Below are 16,670 nucleotides of genomic sequence, written 5' to 3'. Positions count from 1 at the left end.
GTCAAATATTTAATATTTAGCCACATACATCTTACCTCGCATTATAAAACAGAAGCGTTGCGTTAAAATTCCCGCTCTCTTTGAATGGATTCATTTTGATGTTGATGAGTGCTGAGGCAGACCAGCCATGCTGTGGAGATTTTGCACACAATACTTCGATTGACGTCGGTAAGAAATAGATTTATTTATTCGCTTATTAATTAATTGATTCATTTATTAAATATATTGTAAAATGTAATTTATTCATTTGATGGCAACGCTGAATTTTCAGCAGCCTTTATTCCAGTCTTCAGTTTAAAAAAAAAGCATTTATTTGAAATAGAAACCATTTGTAACATTATAAATATCTTTACTGTCACTTTTGATGAATTTAATGCATCCTTGCTGAAAAGTATTAATTTACTAAAAAAAAAAAACCTGGGAATACATAAACAGCCAAAATATAAACCAAGCACCTGCCAAATGGATAAATGTAAATGTGGAAATCAACTAAAAACAACAAATACTGAAAGAAGTAATGATAATATTCATTGTTAGTTTATCTAATAAAACCTTGTAAAAACAAAATGTGATAATGTCTGATAACATGTACACCTTCATTTTAATCTGCAAATAAATACATTAGAGCAGACGAATGAAAATCAGCTTTAAGCAATCCCCATTACAGAACATCACATTCAGTCAAAAGTTAATGATGTAAGAGCATTCAGGTCATTGCCATTATGTTCTGTAAACACACAGTACTCTGTTGTGCTGGTAGATAGTGACTCGAACCAAGCAAATTGACATTTGATGCACATGATGGGGATAAAAGCTTAAAAAAAAAAAAAAAACAATGCTTTAGATAGATGCATATTTTTTCTCTCTTTTTTTTTTTTTTTGTTTGATAAAAGTGCACTCATTCTGTGCCTGCTGAAGAGAGAAGCCCTGCAACTTGGAAGTCTTTCTACCTGGACATCAGCGAACAGACCAGAGGAAGAGCCCTTGGTATGGAGACACAGAAATAGATCCCTCTGATCTATCATCAGACATCATTAATATACATCCCTGTTTTATTGCAGTCTCCTGAGTGAAAAACAGTCATTTCAGGTCAAGTGTACACACACACTGTCATTGAATGCAACTTTGGACTGCAGAACTTAAAGGAGTGTGTTTTTAGCTGATTGAACACACTTCCTCCAAGTATGGCACTGCAGCGGCACAGGAGTCAGAGCAGTTGTACACTATCTATCACACGCTAACATGACAAATATGGCACTATATCAGGTACCCTCTGTGGGTGGTGCTTATTTATTTTGGTAAATGAGAGTATCCATGCTTTAGTGAGCAATAAGCGCTGTCTAGAGCATCTTCAGTGTCTCAAAACTGCGGAAACAATCCGGTGGGCCAATGATCTGGGACTGTTATTGCAGCTGAGAAACCCGCAGTGGAGTGGCACTGCTGAAGTCTAGGAAGAATGGACCTTCCTGTTTGGGCAGGAAGGTAGTGGGGATGACATTGTAAATCCCGGCAGGCAAGTTCTCGACCTCCATATAACAGAAACCACATCTGAGGATAAAGAGATCAAATTCTGTTAAATAGGGTAGTATAACAATTCAATGTTTTGAATCAACTTTACACACGCTAACACTTTGAACGATTGCAGACCATCAACAAAGATAACAACCATGCTACTGCTTTCAGTATGAGACAAACGATGAAATATATTTTTCTCAAACATATTATGCAGTCATATAACTACTTTATAAATGATCAACTATCCCTGACCTAGATTTCTTTGTGAGACAAGGCTGTGCGTTTCAAGCATTTGCATGCTTATGCTAAAGTGGAACACAGGCCAGCTGACTGTTGGTAAACAAAAATAAAATACACAAGGTTGTATTCAGAATAGCATGCTGCTGCTACCATATTACTTTTGCTATTTTTACAGTCTTATATGGGTCTGGGCAAATAAATGCACAACTGTTTAAAAGTTTGGGGCCGGTAAGATTTATTCATTTATTTTTTGGAAAGGCAAAATACTTTCATTGAGCAAGGATGCATTTAAAAGACTTTTATATTGTTACAATATAAATGAAATGTTTTTTCAACTTTCTATTCATCAAAGAATCCTCAAATCAGCATAACAGAATTATTTATGAAAGAATGGAGTAATGGCTGCTGAAAATTCAGCTTTGCCATCAAAGGAATAAATAACTTTTTAATAATATAATAAAATACAAAACTCTTAATTTAAATGACAATAATATTTCGCAATTTTACTGTTTTTAATGTATATTTGATTAAATAAATGAAGCTTTGGTGAGCAGAAGAAACTTCTTAAAAAACATTTAAATGTTTTAAATCTTTTAAATGTTAAGTTTTAAAAAGGCACCATATTTTTGGGGCTTTAGCATCTAAAATATGCATTATAGATCTAAGTACACTGCATTGCATACTATATGCCATAAAGCAACTCAACTTGTGGTTCACTTGTCAGATTGCAAAATAGAAGGTCAAGTAATATCATAATTTTATATCAATATTTACTTTTTCTTGAATAATTATTTATATACTCAAAACAGAAAAAGTTTTTACACAAAACCGATTAAAAAAACCCCCCAAATAACCATTTTTATTTTACAGGTAACTAGGTGATAATAACTGAAATAAACATCGAGGTTGTGTAATGACATTTAGCATATTACTGATTGGGCATTATGCAACAGCATGAAATCATTATGCACTTCACATAATAATTTTTAAAAGCATCTGTAGTAGGCAGTATTTAAAGTGTTTTTACTGTATACTCTGCGGTATGCAATAAGCAGTACACTAGCATCCCATCCCAAACACAGCCAATGTGTCTCATATGGAAGAACGGAAGTCGACACAGGGTTTCTGACACTATGATCTTCTTTGAAGCAATAAAATGGGCTCTGCTTCACCTTCTATGTAGTTATCTTCACAAAGAGAGTATTTCTTTACCGGTAATCTCCACTCCCTCTCTTTTGAGAGCTTGATGATCCAGAATCCCCTGCAGTAGAAACGGTCACCACCTCAAAGCCCACGCTGTACTGCCTGCAGAGAGAAAACCAAACTCATTTATATTCACAGGCATCACACTACATCATACATCCTCACACTCGACAGTGAAAAGAGAGAGAGACAGACAGAAGGGATCTGAAAGTGTGTAGGTGTTTCTTCCGCAATGTAGTTGCACAGGATGGCCCTGCCCACGTCATTCCTGATGTCAAGGGAAATCCAACAACCCATGAAATCCAAAACACTATATGCTTGCTTACAGTTAACATAATCTATGTAAGTTACACCTAATCATAGCAAAAGGCCTTCAGATTATACACTACCATTCAAAAGTTTGGGATCAGAACGATTTTTTATGTTTTTTCAAACAAGTCTCTTATGCTCATCAAAGTTGCATTTATTTGATCAAAAATACATAAAAAAATAGTAATATTATGAAACATTACTGCAATGCAAAATAATGGTTTACTATTTTAATATATTTTAAAACATAATTTATTCCTGTGATGCAAAGCTGAATTTTCAGCATCATTACTCCAGTCTTCAGTAATCATTCTAATATGCTGATTTTTATCAATTTTGGAAGAAATAAAAAATAATGTCCAGCAAGGATGTGTTAAATTAATAAAAAGTCATGGTAAAGACTTATATTGTTAGAAAATATTTCTATTTTGAATACATTTTTTTTTGTTTTACTTTTTATTCATCAAGGAGTCCTGAAAAAAGTGTCAGTTTCCAACATTAATAATAAATCAGCATATTGTTAATAAATCAGAATGATTTCTGAAGGATCATGTGACTCTGAAGACTGTAGTAATAGTCTAATAGATGATGAAAATTCAGCTTTGCATCACATGAATAAATTATATTTTACATTATATTAAAATAGAAAACTGTTATTTTAAATTGTAATAATATTTCACAATATTACAGTTTTTCCTGTTTTTTTAAATCAAACAAATGCATCCCGAGCAGAAGAAATGTCTTTAAAAAACATTTAAAATCTTACTGTTCCCAAACTTTTGAATGGCAGTGTATATTGATGATCAGGTTTGAAAGGATATATACGTTTATTACAATTATTTTAATACTCCTGTTGTAACCTTTGAAATGTAATGAAATCAAAGAAAATAACAAGCAGTCTGACCTGGAACCACGCAGTTCGATTAGCAGAGGGCCTGCTTTCTCCATGTTAAACTGGTATATGGGGTTGTTCTTGAAGGTATCTTTGTAATTTCCACAACCTCCTGCACTGGCCCCCTTCCACTGGCCATTTATCTACACATAGAGAGAGATGTTAAACCATCTGGAAATAGTTTCCAACAAAAACACCCTCTAAGAATAATTTAAACAGTGAAAGCAGTGGTGTGAACTCACTCTTTTGGTGTGGATGAAGGGTGTTGGGATTTTGGAGAAATTAAACTTGCAGACCGAGTACACCTTGAAAGAGCATATTCATGGCAACAGTTAATATTATTAAAATAATCACTATTTACTTATTAAAATAATAAAAACTAATCGCACTTGATTGTGTCTTACCCTTAGTGTGTAGTTGATGGTGTTTTGTTTCTCATACTGAGAGACCACCAGTGTGAAGGTGTGAGTTCCAGGACTAGTCAGCTTGATCTTGGTCAAGTAGTGAGGACTGTTGATCCTGATCCCATCAATGTAGGGAGGAGGTTCAGCTTCAGAAACAAAATCAGAACAGAGTACATAAGTGAATTAGAAGCTATAAAGAATAAAGATATACGCAAGTGAATGTTTTTGACTTCTTGAATTATGTGCTTACTTACCTGGATAATAGACTTTCTTGCCATTGGTTTTGTAAACTACTAAAGTAATAAACTCCCGGTTTTGAGCAAAGTCATCCTTGAGAGTGAATGTGAAAGTAAGAAACTCGTAAGAACTTCAGGTGAAAATGACTGTAATTATAACTGTAAAAATACTACAGCAAAAACATGGTTATTAGTTATGTTCCCTTACACAAGTAATAGATATAACCGTACATTTCATGCATTTTACAGTAAAATACTGTTAAATGTTCAGTTTGTGGACATGAGAAAGAATAAGTCATATAATTTACATTGAAAAAATGTGAACTGACATTCCCAGAATTCCCTGTGTGACCGTTTACATTTGATGCTACTTCATACAAATAACAGTGTTTCTTAATAGCATCTCAGCGTATGGAAAAACTACTGGTGATGATATATCATGTTGTTTTCTCATTACCACTTGGTTGTCAATATATGCTAAAGGTCCAAAACAGATTTTAGTAGCAGTGTGGCCCTGCTAATTCAGCAGAAAGGCCTGCTCGATGTACTTATTTAAAAAAAAATTCTTTATGTATATTTAATTACAGTTTTAAGCTACCAGTATTAACGGTGTCCTCTCAATTTGTTTGTAGTGCACTGCACTGTAATCTGTTGCAGTACCTTGTCAGTGATGTGTCTGGTGAGTAGGACCCATACAGCAGCGCCCCCTTGAGGACACTGCACCTCCAGCTTGTACTGAGGATTATTGGCCAAGCTGTAGACATCTTTCACCGGCCCCTGTTTGCCATCCCAGCTACTGCAATAGCAAAATGCACATATATTTTCTAATTATCTGCTAAAAATCAGTCATCATAGAAACATTTACATAGATGTAATGACCACGATACAGACCTGTGAATGCATGAGGACTCTTTAAACAGTGCTGGACTCCAGCTCAAATAGATGACATCATAATACTGGCACAAGTCTTCCCAGATGATCCAAAATACACCTTAAAGTACATCACACAATAGGGTCAATAACACCTTCTTTTGCAATATTTGTCATAGTTTAGCACCAACTTACCATTGTCAAACTTCTGTGCGGTTTTAGGGTCAAAATTGAGGTATTTGAGAAGATCTGGTGTCCAGTTCTTTTCATCACGTTCGCTATATCGCCCTTTCCACCTGAGATGGCTCCATGGGTTCTTCAGCTGGAGGAAGCGTTTACCCTGAGAGAACAAGCAGGAGATAAATGATGATGATGTTGTTATAGTCATGAGACTCCACTAAGTAGAAGATTTTTAACACAGACACGGGGTTGTGAGTTTCACCTTGTATTCCCTGATGTCTAGGACAGCATATGCATGTGTGGGCACTAAACCCCACTTCTCTCCCTCCTCCTCAGTCATGACCCCTGTCGCCGTGGTGATGAGAACGTCTCCTCTGTGAAACCTGCCAAAAAAGATCACCAGAATACCAGTATTGTTAATGTTAACTAAAACTGAAATAACAAAAAAATTTAATTAAAAAATCGTTTTAAAAAGTAGAGAAATGTTGCCTTTGCAAAGTACTAAAATTATTCAAACAGAAATATAAATTAAAGCTAAATAGAAATATAAAAAATTGACAGCAGCACATAACAAAATTACTAAAAGTAAAATTTTAATAAAAACTGAAAATATAAAAATAAAAGCCAATTCAAAATCTGAATAAATACTGTAACGTTACATAAATAACACTGTACACAAACTATTTATGCTCAGAATCAATACAGGCAAGTGAAATAAGGCCAGTAAAGTATTGAAGCAGCTACATACCACTGAATCTAAAGGAACATGTGACCTACAGTGGTCAGAAATCAATACAAACCAGCGTATTGTGTGTGTACTGTGAATGTGTGCTTACCTCTGGTAAAGCATGCGGAAAGTGTCATCTTTGTTAAAGGACTGATTGTCTGAGTGCATAGCGATACGCTCTGGGATCCAGCCAGTGAGAGCGTGCAAATCAATATTCTACAAAAAGAAAACATGAAAGTGTCACCATAGTATACACTACTGTTCAAAAGTTTAGGGTCAGTAGGGGATAGTTGAAAAATTTGTGTCATTTATTACTCACCCTAAAGTCGTTCCAAACCCATAAGACTTTTGTTCATCTTTAACACAAATTAAGATATTTTTAATGAAATCCGAGAGCTTTCTGACCTTGTATAGACAGCAACGCATTACATAACTGACTAATTCAAGGCCCAGAAAGGTAGTAAGGACATTATTAAAACAGTCCATGTGACATCAGTGGTTCAACCATAATTTTATGAAGCTACGAGGATACTTTTTGTGCGCAAAGAAATAAAAAATAATGACTTTATTCAACAATTGGTCGTAGTGCTTTCGTGAACATGTCGAAGTCTGACGCGTAAGAGAGGAAAGCTCTTGGATTTCATCGAAAATATCTTAATTTGTCGACATGAGGGTGAGTAATTAATAGCTGAATTTTCATTTTTGGGTGAACTAACCCTTTAACAGATTTCTATTTCAAATAAACACTGTTCTCTTGAACTTTATATTCATCAAAAAATCCAGAATAAAAAACATAATTATTTTATCCATTCACCATCAGCCATAACATGAAAATCAGCCAGAATTGTAATATCAGTGCATCCCTTTAGTTTATTTAGTTTTGGTGACAGAAATGTTTTGTTTAGAGAAGCATCTGAGTCTGAAATCACTCACAGAATTGGAGCCAGGGAAATCGTATCCTCCCATGACCTTCATGTAGGCCTTCTCGATGAGCGACACCCAAAGTTCATTGCGATTACTGGAGTAGGAGCAAAGCAGCTCGCCATTGCGATCCACAGGAGGAAATCATCAATAATCACCTGACAGAGAAACACACACCTGAACTATGACAATACAATCCTGAACCCGTTCATCTTCAAACAATAGAAAAAAAACTGGAGTTTATTTGAGGAGGTGGGGTTTAGAGTGGTTAAGCACCTTTCTTGGGACGCCATTAATGTGCAGTTTCACCATGTATTTCCCACAAGGGTTATACTCTGGTTGTCCTTTCCTGTTCTGTGGGTAGATGATGCTACATACAAACACGCAAATAAACATTTTATCATTGTGGGAACCACCCATTGACTTCTATAATTCTCATTACACAATTATTATTAATTTAAATTACAGTAAAATAGAGGTGCTTGTTCAGGAATTCTTTACATTCCAGCCTGAGGACACCTGACATTCTCAAGTTGATTCAGTCCATGAGGCATCCAAAAAGCAGCCTCATAATCCAAGGTTTACACATGAGTCAAACTATTAGTGTAAACAGTAAAGCCTAGCACACCCGTTGTACCTTGTGATTAATTTTTTGTTGTAGCGTCTCTCATACGCTGCGCTGATGGCCAATGAGGCCACGAAAGAACAGTCTGACACAACCGTCTGCAAACATAAACAAACAAAAGAACATTACATACGCTAAAAAGTCACATGAGCAAACAACAGAGCTTTCTGAATGGCAAAACTGCTATAAATAATATTCAAAACTATTACTGGTCAAGTTGTTTCCTGTTATAACTGGCTGCTAAAGTTTGAATGAGAAGCAGGGATGCATAAAGTGTGACCTGCTTGATGCTGAAGCTGGACACAGTGTAGATCATGGTGGGGTTATTGCAGATGTCATCAGGTCGAACCCAGCGTGAAAATACAGCTTTCTGCTTTGGCGACAGAGCTAGTTTCCCACATTTGTCCCTATTTATAAACATAATCAAGTCACCCAATGTTTTGACTATGCTATATTTCACAGTGTTATAAGACTACTGCTCTTAAACTCACTACTGTTAAAAAGTTTGGGGTGGGTAAGATTTTTTTAATGTATCTGAAAGAAGTCTCTTATGTTCACTAAGACTGCATTTATTTGATCAGAAATACAGTAAAAACAGTAATATTGTGAAATATCATTACAATTGAAAAGAACTGGCTTTTATTTAATATATTTATTATTTCTGTGATGGCAAAGCTGAATTTTCAACAGCAGTTAGTTCAGTCTTCAGTGTCACATGATCCTTCTTGATGCTTAAAAACGGTTATTATCTGTTAAAAAAATGGCTGTGCTGTTTATTATTTTTTGTGGAAACCATGATATATCTTTTTTCCAGGATTCTTTGGAGAACAAAGTAAAAAAGAACTGCATTTATTTGAAATAGAACTCTTTTGTAACATAAATGTCTTTACTGTCACTTTTGATTAATTTAATGTCTCTTTGCAGAATAAAAGTGTTCACTTCTTTCAAAAAAATAAAATCTTACTGTCCCCAAAATTTTGAAAGTTATTGTAAATCTAAGCAAAATACAGCTGTTGCAGGGTACAAAAATACCAGTGGATGTCAGTGAAACAGCTGCACTTGTTCAAATTGCACTTATACATAAAGCACTCACGAGAATGGAACAGGAAACGCAAACCGTTCCCTCAGGTCAACACTCATGAAAGGAACATATTCAATTCCATTTATCTTGGAGGTCTTCCTGCAACACATACAAAATGAAAAAATTAAGTAAGAATATATTTTCAGAATATTATACTTTCAAAATGTCAACAAGCTTATATCAGGGTTTCTGCAGGATTTTTAAGCTCAAATTTAAGACTTTTTAAGACCTTTTTAAGACCTGCACAAATAAAATTAATACCATATGAGCAGGGTAGGGCAATGTCTATGGTAAACTATTAAACTGTAAAATGACTGTAAAAAGCATGATTTACAGCTCAGATAAGTGTTCAGGAAAACAAAACGTTTTATAAAATGATACACTTCACATTTCAGCCTTTAAACCATTTTTTAAGAAAATGGATGAGTCAAAAATATTAATTACATTAATTTAAACAAGTATTAGCAATAAATTATTATATTAATTAAATAACATACAAACACATTTTACTGTTTAAATTTTTATAATGAATTATCTTCTTATTGACCCACCAGTTCACATTTACAGCTCTGCGTGTTTGCAGGGTAAAAACATGGGTTGATTTTCACATTGGTCTGAACAAAAAACCTAATGTTCCTGCAATACTGGAGGCTGCAGTTCTAGGACCCTATTTTTTGGGACAGCGCTATCTACTCCAACAGAGGAGACCTGATTCAAACATTAAACAAACAAACAGATGCAAAGACTAGATCCATGGAAACTATTCATTTTTTATCTTTCCATCTTATTTTTAATGTAAGAGCTAGCGTGAAGCGTTTGAGGGGGAGTCAGCAATCTCCATTTAGCCTTTTTAGCTGTGCAAAACAGTTCATTGTGATGCTGGATGTTGTAAATTAGTATTTGTATTCAAATTATTTTACATTTATTGAAGTACTAATAATCACACCAATTTGTACCGCAAGTGTTTTACCATTTACTGCACTTTAAGTTTGTCATACATCAGACATGAAGCGCTGCGGCTAATGAACTGAAGTCTCTTACAGACACAAGTCTTTCTTTCCAAGAAAACTGAATTTAAAACCAGAATATATAGAATATATTGAAATAAATTAGGTTAAATATTTCAAGAGGGTTACCAACGGGTATGTTTAGGGTTAGGAGTTGGTTAGGACAATAATTAAGTGTATACAATTAAACAACTACATAATTCCTTAAAAATAATAATATACAGAATTGAATAGCAAGTGCTATAAAATAGTATGAGCCACTAATATTTGGTCATTTAGCAGATGCTTTTATCCAAAGCGACTTATAAATGAGGACAATGGAAGCAATCAAAATCAACAAAAGAGCAATGGTATGCAAGTGCTATAACAAGTCTCAGTTAGCTTAATGCAGTACACATAGCAAGGTTTTTTTTTTTTTTTTAAAGAATAGAATTAGAATAGAGAGTGCTAGAGTTAGAGGGTCAAATAAAGATGGAAGAGATGTGTTTTTAGCCGATTCTTGAAGATGGTTAAGGACTCAGCTGCTGGGATTGAGTTGGGCAGGTCATTCCACCAGGAAGGAACAGTTAATGTAAAAGTCTGTGAAAGTGATTTTGTGCCTCTTTGGGATGGTACAATAAAGCGACGTTCACTTGCAGAACGTAAGCTTCTAGAGGCACATAAGTCTGAAGTAATTAATTTAGGTAAAGGGGTGCAGAGCCAGTGGTCGTAGCTATTGGTAGCCAGTGCAAATTGATAAACAGAGGTGTGATGTTCTTCATTCTTTCTTACATTATTTTTGGCTCATTAAAAATTAATCTTGCTGCATGTTCTGGATTAATTGTAAAGGTTTGATAGAACTGGCTGGAAGACCTGACATAATACATACATACAAAAAATAAATAAATAAAATAATTAAAAAAAAAAAAAAAAAAAAATATATATATATAGGGTCCTAGAAATCCGGTTCTGAAACTACAGCCTCTGGTATTGCATGAATACACTACTCACAACAACAGCCTTATTGAACATGCGCATTCATTCTCTGCCAGCAGGAGGCGCTTTCGAACGGTTTCCGCGGTAACAGCAGAACACAAAGCAGCACCGGACTTTGAAACGTGCTGCGCTCATATTTATTTATAGCTTTTTGAAGTTTAATTGTCACATTAAGCTGCATCGTGATTCTGGTCTGTACCCAAATTTAAGACCTCTTGAAATCATAATTAAGACTTTCTTGTACAATTTAAGACTTTTTATGACCTTAAATTTGATCAAGTAAATTTAAGACATTTTAAGACTTTTTAAGGACCCGCGGAAACCCTGTTATATGCATTATGTTGAAAAAATGCAAAAAAAAAAAAAAAAAATTGCAATTGTGGCTGATATCAATGAGACAATTTTTTTTTTTTTTTCATGTAGTGGCTGATAACCAATAAAATAAAACCCATATTATAAAATTATATAATTGTTTTGTCTAAATAAAATAAATTTAAAAAAATAAATAAAATTAAGTCAATTTAGGCATCACAACATTATAAATGCACAGCATAAAAAAAATTGACATTCATTTTGAGAGAATTAATTTTGAGATGGATTTAACACTATAATAAAATTATTAGCACTTTTGTAAGATTAACTGTAGTGAGATGTCAGGTAAATGTGATCAAAATGCACACAAGGGAACTGAGAATGCACAATTAAATAGAAGACATCAAGTTTGCTTTGAACCTACCTGAGCACCTCAATCTCCTCCGCTGTGTAACGTTGACCCTGTGGTTCACTGGACTGCACTGCTCGGACCGGCTGCGATTTGTCATGGAGGGAGAAGTCTAGGCCCAGTGGAAAGAATTGCCTCACCTGAGCAGGGCCTTTGGATGCAGAGGAGGCCTTGTCCTGGTTTGCTGGTCTACTAAGAGAGTCTTTCAGTCCCTCTGCCCTGAAAGAGGAAAAGGAGATGAAAACAAAGGATTATGGGTAAAATGTGCATTGCACTGATTGTACATCATTCTATTTTCAAATGTGTGATAGTTGTGATTCTAGTAATATTCTATTGTAATCGTCAATATGCCACAATTGCTGTCAATACTGCTGTTGATTATGTGGTATTTCACTCAAAATATTCATAATACACTGGAGTATTAGTATTTTAGTGTTAGAGTAAACAGTGAAGCACCTGTCCAGAGCCTGCCGAGCAAGCTGCTTCAGTTTCCCCTGTAGTGCTTGATCTGACGTCTCATTGGACTGTTTGGGAGAGAGAAAGAGTTCAAAGATTACAGGGCTTGGCTCAGTTTCTAGTTACAGAGGAGCACATATAACCGGCAGTGAGAGATCTGAAACCAGAACAACCAACTTAACACCACCACCTGTTCCAGAGACTGACAACTATTGCTTCAGAACTGCTGCTAGTATCTGAGTCAACACATATAGTTATGATCTAATTATAGAGTTATTTATATACACTACCGTTTATAAGTTTGGGGTTAGTAGAATTTTTCTTTTACGTTTTTGAAAAAAGACTCAATAATAAAACAATAATAAACAGTAAAAACAGTAACATGTTGAAATATAACCATTTAAAACAACTGGTTTCTATTTTAAAATGTACTTTATCCCCGTGATGGCAAATCTGAATAGTTATTGATTGTTCGTTTTTAATATTTCGGTGGGAACCATGATACATTAATTTAGAATTCTTTTATAAAAAGAAAATTTTTGTAACAATGCAAATGTCTTTACTGTCATTTTTGATCAATTTAATGTGTCCTTACTAAATAAAGATATTAATTTATTTGAAATAAAAAAAATCTTATTGACTCTTTATTGACCCTTTTTGAGACTTTTGAACAAAAGAGTATCTTCAAACTCAAAGCATTTCCCCTTATGTGACAACTCACCGCTTGAATACACAACTCCACAGCCTGTGTATAGAGCTCAATGGCCTCATCTGCGTTTTCCTTCTCATCCTCCTCAAAAGCCTGTGTCACCAGGAAGTACGCCCTCTCCAGATCCAGCTGATGCTTACTCTTCAGAGGGTCAGTGCTCTGTGCTTGAACTAATCACAGGGATTCAGTCAGTGAACTAACACACTTACAGTGAATGGAGACTTAGGCTTGCAAGCTTTGAAAAGTATGCAACACAAGCACAATAAAAGTGGTCCATAAGACTTGTGTACTATATACTAAATCTACTGAAGTCATACGATAGCTTAGTGTGTGGGGGAAAAAAACATATATTTAGCCTATGTTCTTATTCACTGAAAGTCCTTTTGAACAATTTTTTAAAGCTCAAATACCCTCCATTGTCCATCAGAGGATCCCAGAATCTCATTCGGTAAGTTCTTCAATTAAAAAAATTGTCATTGAGGGGGAAAAATTATTTTATGTGTTTCTGGCATTATAATTAAGGTTTTAAACTCACTGACTCAATTACCCTGTTTGTAGCGTTTAACAACTCGCTGAAATGAAGATAGCTAGTGAATAAAAACTTGTATTCTAGTCTGTTCCTCACACAAAGCTAAAATTTAGAATATTTTCAGAATATTTGGGATACAGCACATGAATTGTAAAGGTCACTTTCATAATACTTTTATGGCCCTTTTACATCCTTTTTGAAGCTTGAAACCAATCATTGTTAAAAAGAGCAACTGATACAATTCTTTTGTGTTCCAAGGGAGAAAGTCGTAGCATTTTGCAATGATCTAAAGGGGAGTAATTAATGAGAGAACATTAATGTAGACAACTCAAATGTAATGCTGTTCTCAAATTACATAACACAAGAGAACGAGGAAGACAACTGCATTTAACTGTGAACTAGAAAATCTGACAGCATTCATTTGTGATTCCCAAATGCTGTGTTAGTCACACCACTTTCAACTGAGGTATGACCCATGTAAACTTTCTAAAGGTTGGGCCGCGGAAAATATGAGCATAACTTCTTCCACCTACAGCAACGAGGTGGTTTCACTTTTGTTGACCACAGAGAACGGCAGAAAAAATTCAGCCCTAAAGAATCAACGGTCCCACTTTATATTAGGTGGCCTTAACTACTATGTACTTACATTTAAATTAATCATTTGATACAATGCACTTATTGTGTATATACATGTTTTTACATTGTACTTATATTTTTATATAAGTACCTATATGTAATTACATCTGTAATTAATTTCTGCAATTAAATTTATAATTACACTGTTAACTCATCCGTTACACCTTAACCCACCCTTAAACCCACCCATACCACCAAACCTGTCCCTAACCTTACCCGTATCCCACCTCAATAGCAGCAAAAGTGTTTTGCAATACAATTACGACCACAATAAGTACACTGTACTTATTTTTTGATGTAAGTACATAGTAGTTAAGGCCACCTAATATAAAGTGTGACCAAATCAACTTAAAAGAAAATGTAAACCATGATACCGAGCATCAATAGATAAAAAAATAGTTTTTTCATGAGGCCATATTGGTATTAGTTGATGTAAACTGACCGGCACTGAGTAGAGTCTGTACTCTGTCCAAGTACTCGTTTACTTTGTCTTGAATGTTCTCTAGTTTGGATCCAGCCATGTCTGCATAGATGAGAGCCTGGGCAGCCTCCTATTCAGAACCCAAAAGAAAATATGATTATATATATTCAATATTGAATATACTGTATATTGAAATATGAATTGATTTGAAAGGGAATTTCTTTAATTCAAAAATTCTTTAATGGCAGATTTTACTGCCATAACATGGGACAAGCTGATACTTCCATTAAAGAATAAAGCCTTTTCAGGAAGTTTAAGATCAATTAGCCTTAAATGTCAAATAGGAGAATCTTACCTTATAGTAGAAAACAGCTTCATTGTATTTCCCCTTCTGATCATGCAGTACAGCTGATTTGGCAAATTTAATAGCATCGAGTTCAAGAGCTGTACAATCCATGATTGACGTTTAAACGCTATTAACTGAGTTCAGTTTAACGGCTATATGGCAAATCATTTTAACCTGTTCTTCATCATAGCAGCTCCTCCGAGGATTTGCGTTTCTTTCTTGAGTTGAACTTCCAGACCTCGAACTCCGAAATAAAAGAAGGCAAGGCTGAAAAATATTGATTTCAAGGAGCTTTCAAACTTAGTGACTCTAAATAAGGTGTGAAAACACAACGATTTAACTTGCTATGATGGCATCATAACAAATCCTCAAGCCCGCAGTACTTCCGGATGCGGTGGGCGTGTACTGATGTTGTCACGACACGTCATTGCTTTCAAAGCGGATGCCGTCCGACTCATTCCGCGAATCGGTTCCTTAAAAGAGTTCATTTCAAAGAACTGGTTCAAAAACAATTCAGTGCTTCTTTTTGCATTCATTACGTGGTGCCCAACATTCCTACCGCTAATATTACATGTTCTAGACTAAAATGTTCCAGTAATGCCACATCATGTAGTAAATAAGGTGATCTTCCTAGACAGAGACACATACAATTAATTAAAAACAAAGTCATTTTGAACTTAAGAATATACATTAAACAATACAAAAAACTATTTACATATATAGGCTACAGACGTTTTACTATCCCCGGTTCACCCTAAAAGTTTTTATATGTTCTTGCTTGTAACTTTAAAAACGTGTTTGACAGAAAATGGTTCAATTTGTTTTTGACAAGTCCGCTTTATTACGATTTTAACAAAACATTCAGTCTGATTCATGAACAAATAGTTCTTTTACTTTTGTAAACCAATCCTCTGAAAAGATCCGACCCAAAGAATGATTCTTTCACGAATCGGACATCGTCGTGATTCGCGTAGAAGAGTGTGGGAAAATCCATCACTTTCCCCCAGAAATGAGTAAAATGCGTTGGAATTATTTTTTGAAATTTTTTAAAACTTCCCCTATGATTGGAAATATCACAGTCATGTTGCAGCTGTTCAGAAACATCTGCACACAAGCATACACGTGCAAACCATTAGTTTAATTAAGCCCCATATAAAACTGGATGTGTAAAATCTTTGTACAGTCTTTATTCTCAACTTCAAACAAATCAACATATGGATGAAAATGTTTGTGAACATGCCATAACAGTCTAGCCTGTATTATTTTAAAGTTTACAAAATAATATTGTGTTTCATGTATGTATGTATGTATGTATGTATCTATCTATCTATCTATCTATCCCTGTCTGTCTGTCTGTCTGTCTGTCTATCTAAGTTAAAGCTGCAGTCCGTAACTTTTTTTGGGTTAAAAATGATCCGAAATCCATATTTGAGCAAGTAACCAGCCAGTGTTCAAAACTATCACCTTACTTTAATTAGCTTATACTGTGTTAGCTTTACAACGGATAGCTTATAATGTTTTCTAATTTGAGTGGTACGGGTAGGTTTTCGCGGGAAATTCGAGCATGGCACTGCGTCATTACGTCACGTCTGTAAACATATGCTGCGTCCCAATTCGTCTACTTATACTATGCCCTAAAAGTATGTACTCTTTTTGTGAAGAAAAAG

The 16,670-nt window shown here is 34.9% G+C and overlaps 1 protein-coding gene across 1 annotated transcript; it reads right to left on the bottom strand.

Annotated features, from left to right (window-relative positions):
* Positions 1 to 183: 183 nt before the first annotated feature.
* On the bottom strand, positions 184 to 15,626 carry capn7 (calpain 7). The gene is given in 22 exon segments (XM_058746632.1): positions 184 to 1,548; positions 2,968 to 3,060; positions 4,172 to 4,302; positions 4,402 to 4,464; positions 4,564 to 4,709; positions 4,818 to 4,893; positions 5,460 to 5,595; positions 5,691 to 5,790; positions 5,865 to 6,009; positions 6,112 to 6,232; positions 6,686 to 6,792; positions 7,510 to 7,640; positions 7,643 to 7,655; positions 7,774 to 7,867; positions 8,135 to 8,220; positions 8,403 to 8,529; positions 9,216 to 9,302; positions 11,922 to 12,125; positions 12,363 to 12,430; positions 13,084 to 13,241; positions 14,679 to 14,787; positions 15,013 to 15,626. Coding segments are annotated over 22 exon segments (2,442 nt in total). The 5' UTR covers positions 15,115 to 15,626; the 3' UTR covers positions 184 to 1,403.
* Between the last annotated feature and the right edge of the window lie 1,044 nt (positions 15,627 to 16,670).

The sequence above is a fragment of the Onychostoma macrolepis genome, chromosome 16 (genome assembly GCF_012432095.1).
Source record: "Onychostoma macrolepis isolate SWU-2019 chromosome 16, ASM1243209v1, whole genome shotgun sequence".
Classification (NCBI taxonomy): Eukaryota; Metazoa; Chordata; class Actinopteri; order Cypriniformes; family Cyprinidae; genus Onychostoma; species Onychostoma macrolepis.
Note: the sequence above shows the minus strand (reverse complement) of the source record. Positions and strands in the feature narration are given on the sequence as shown.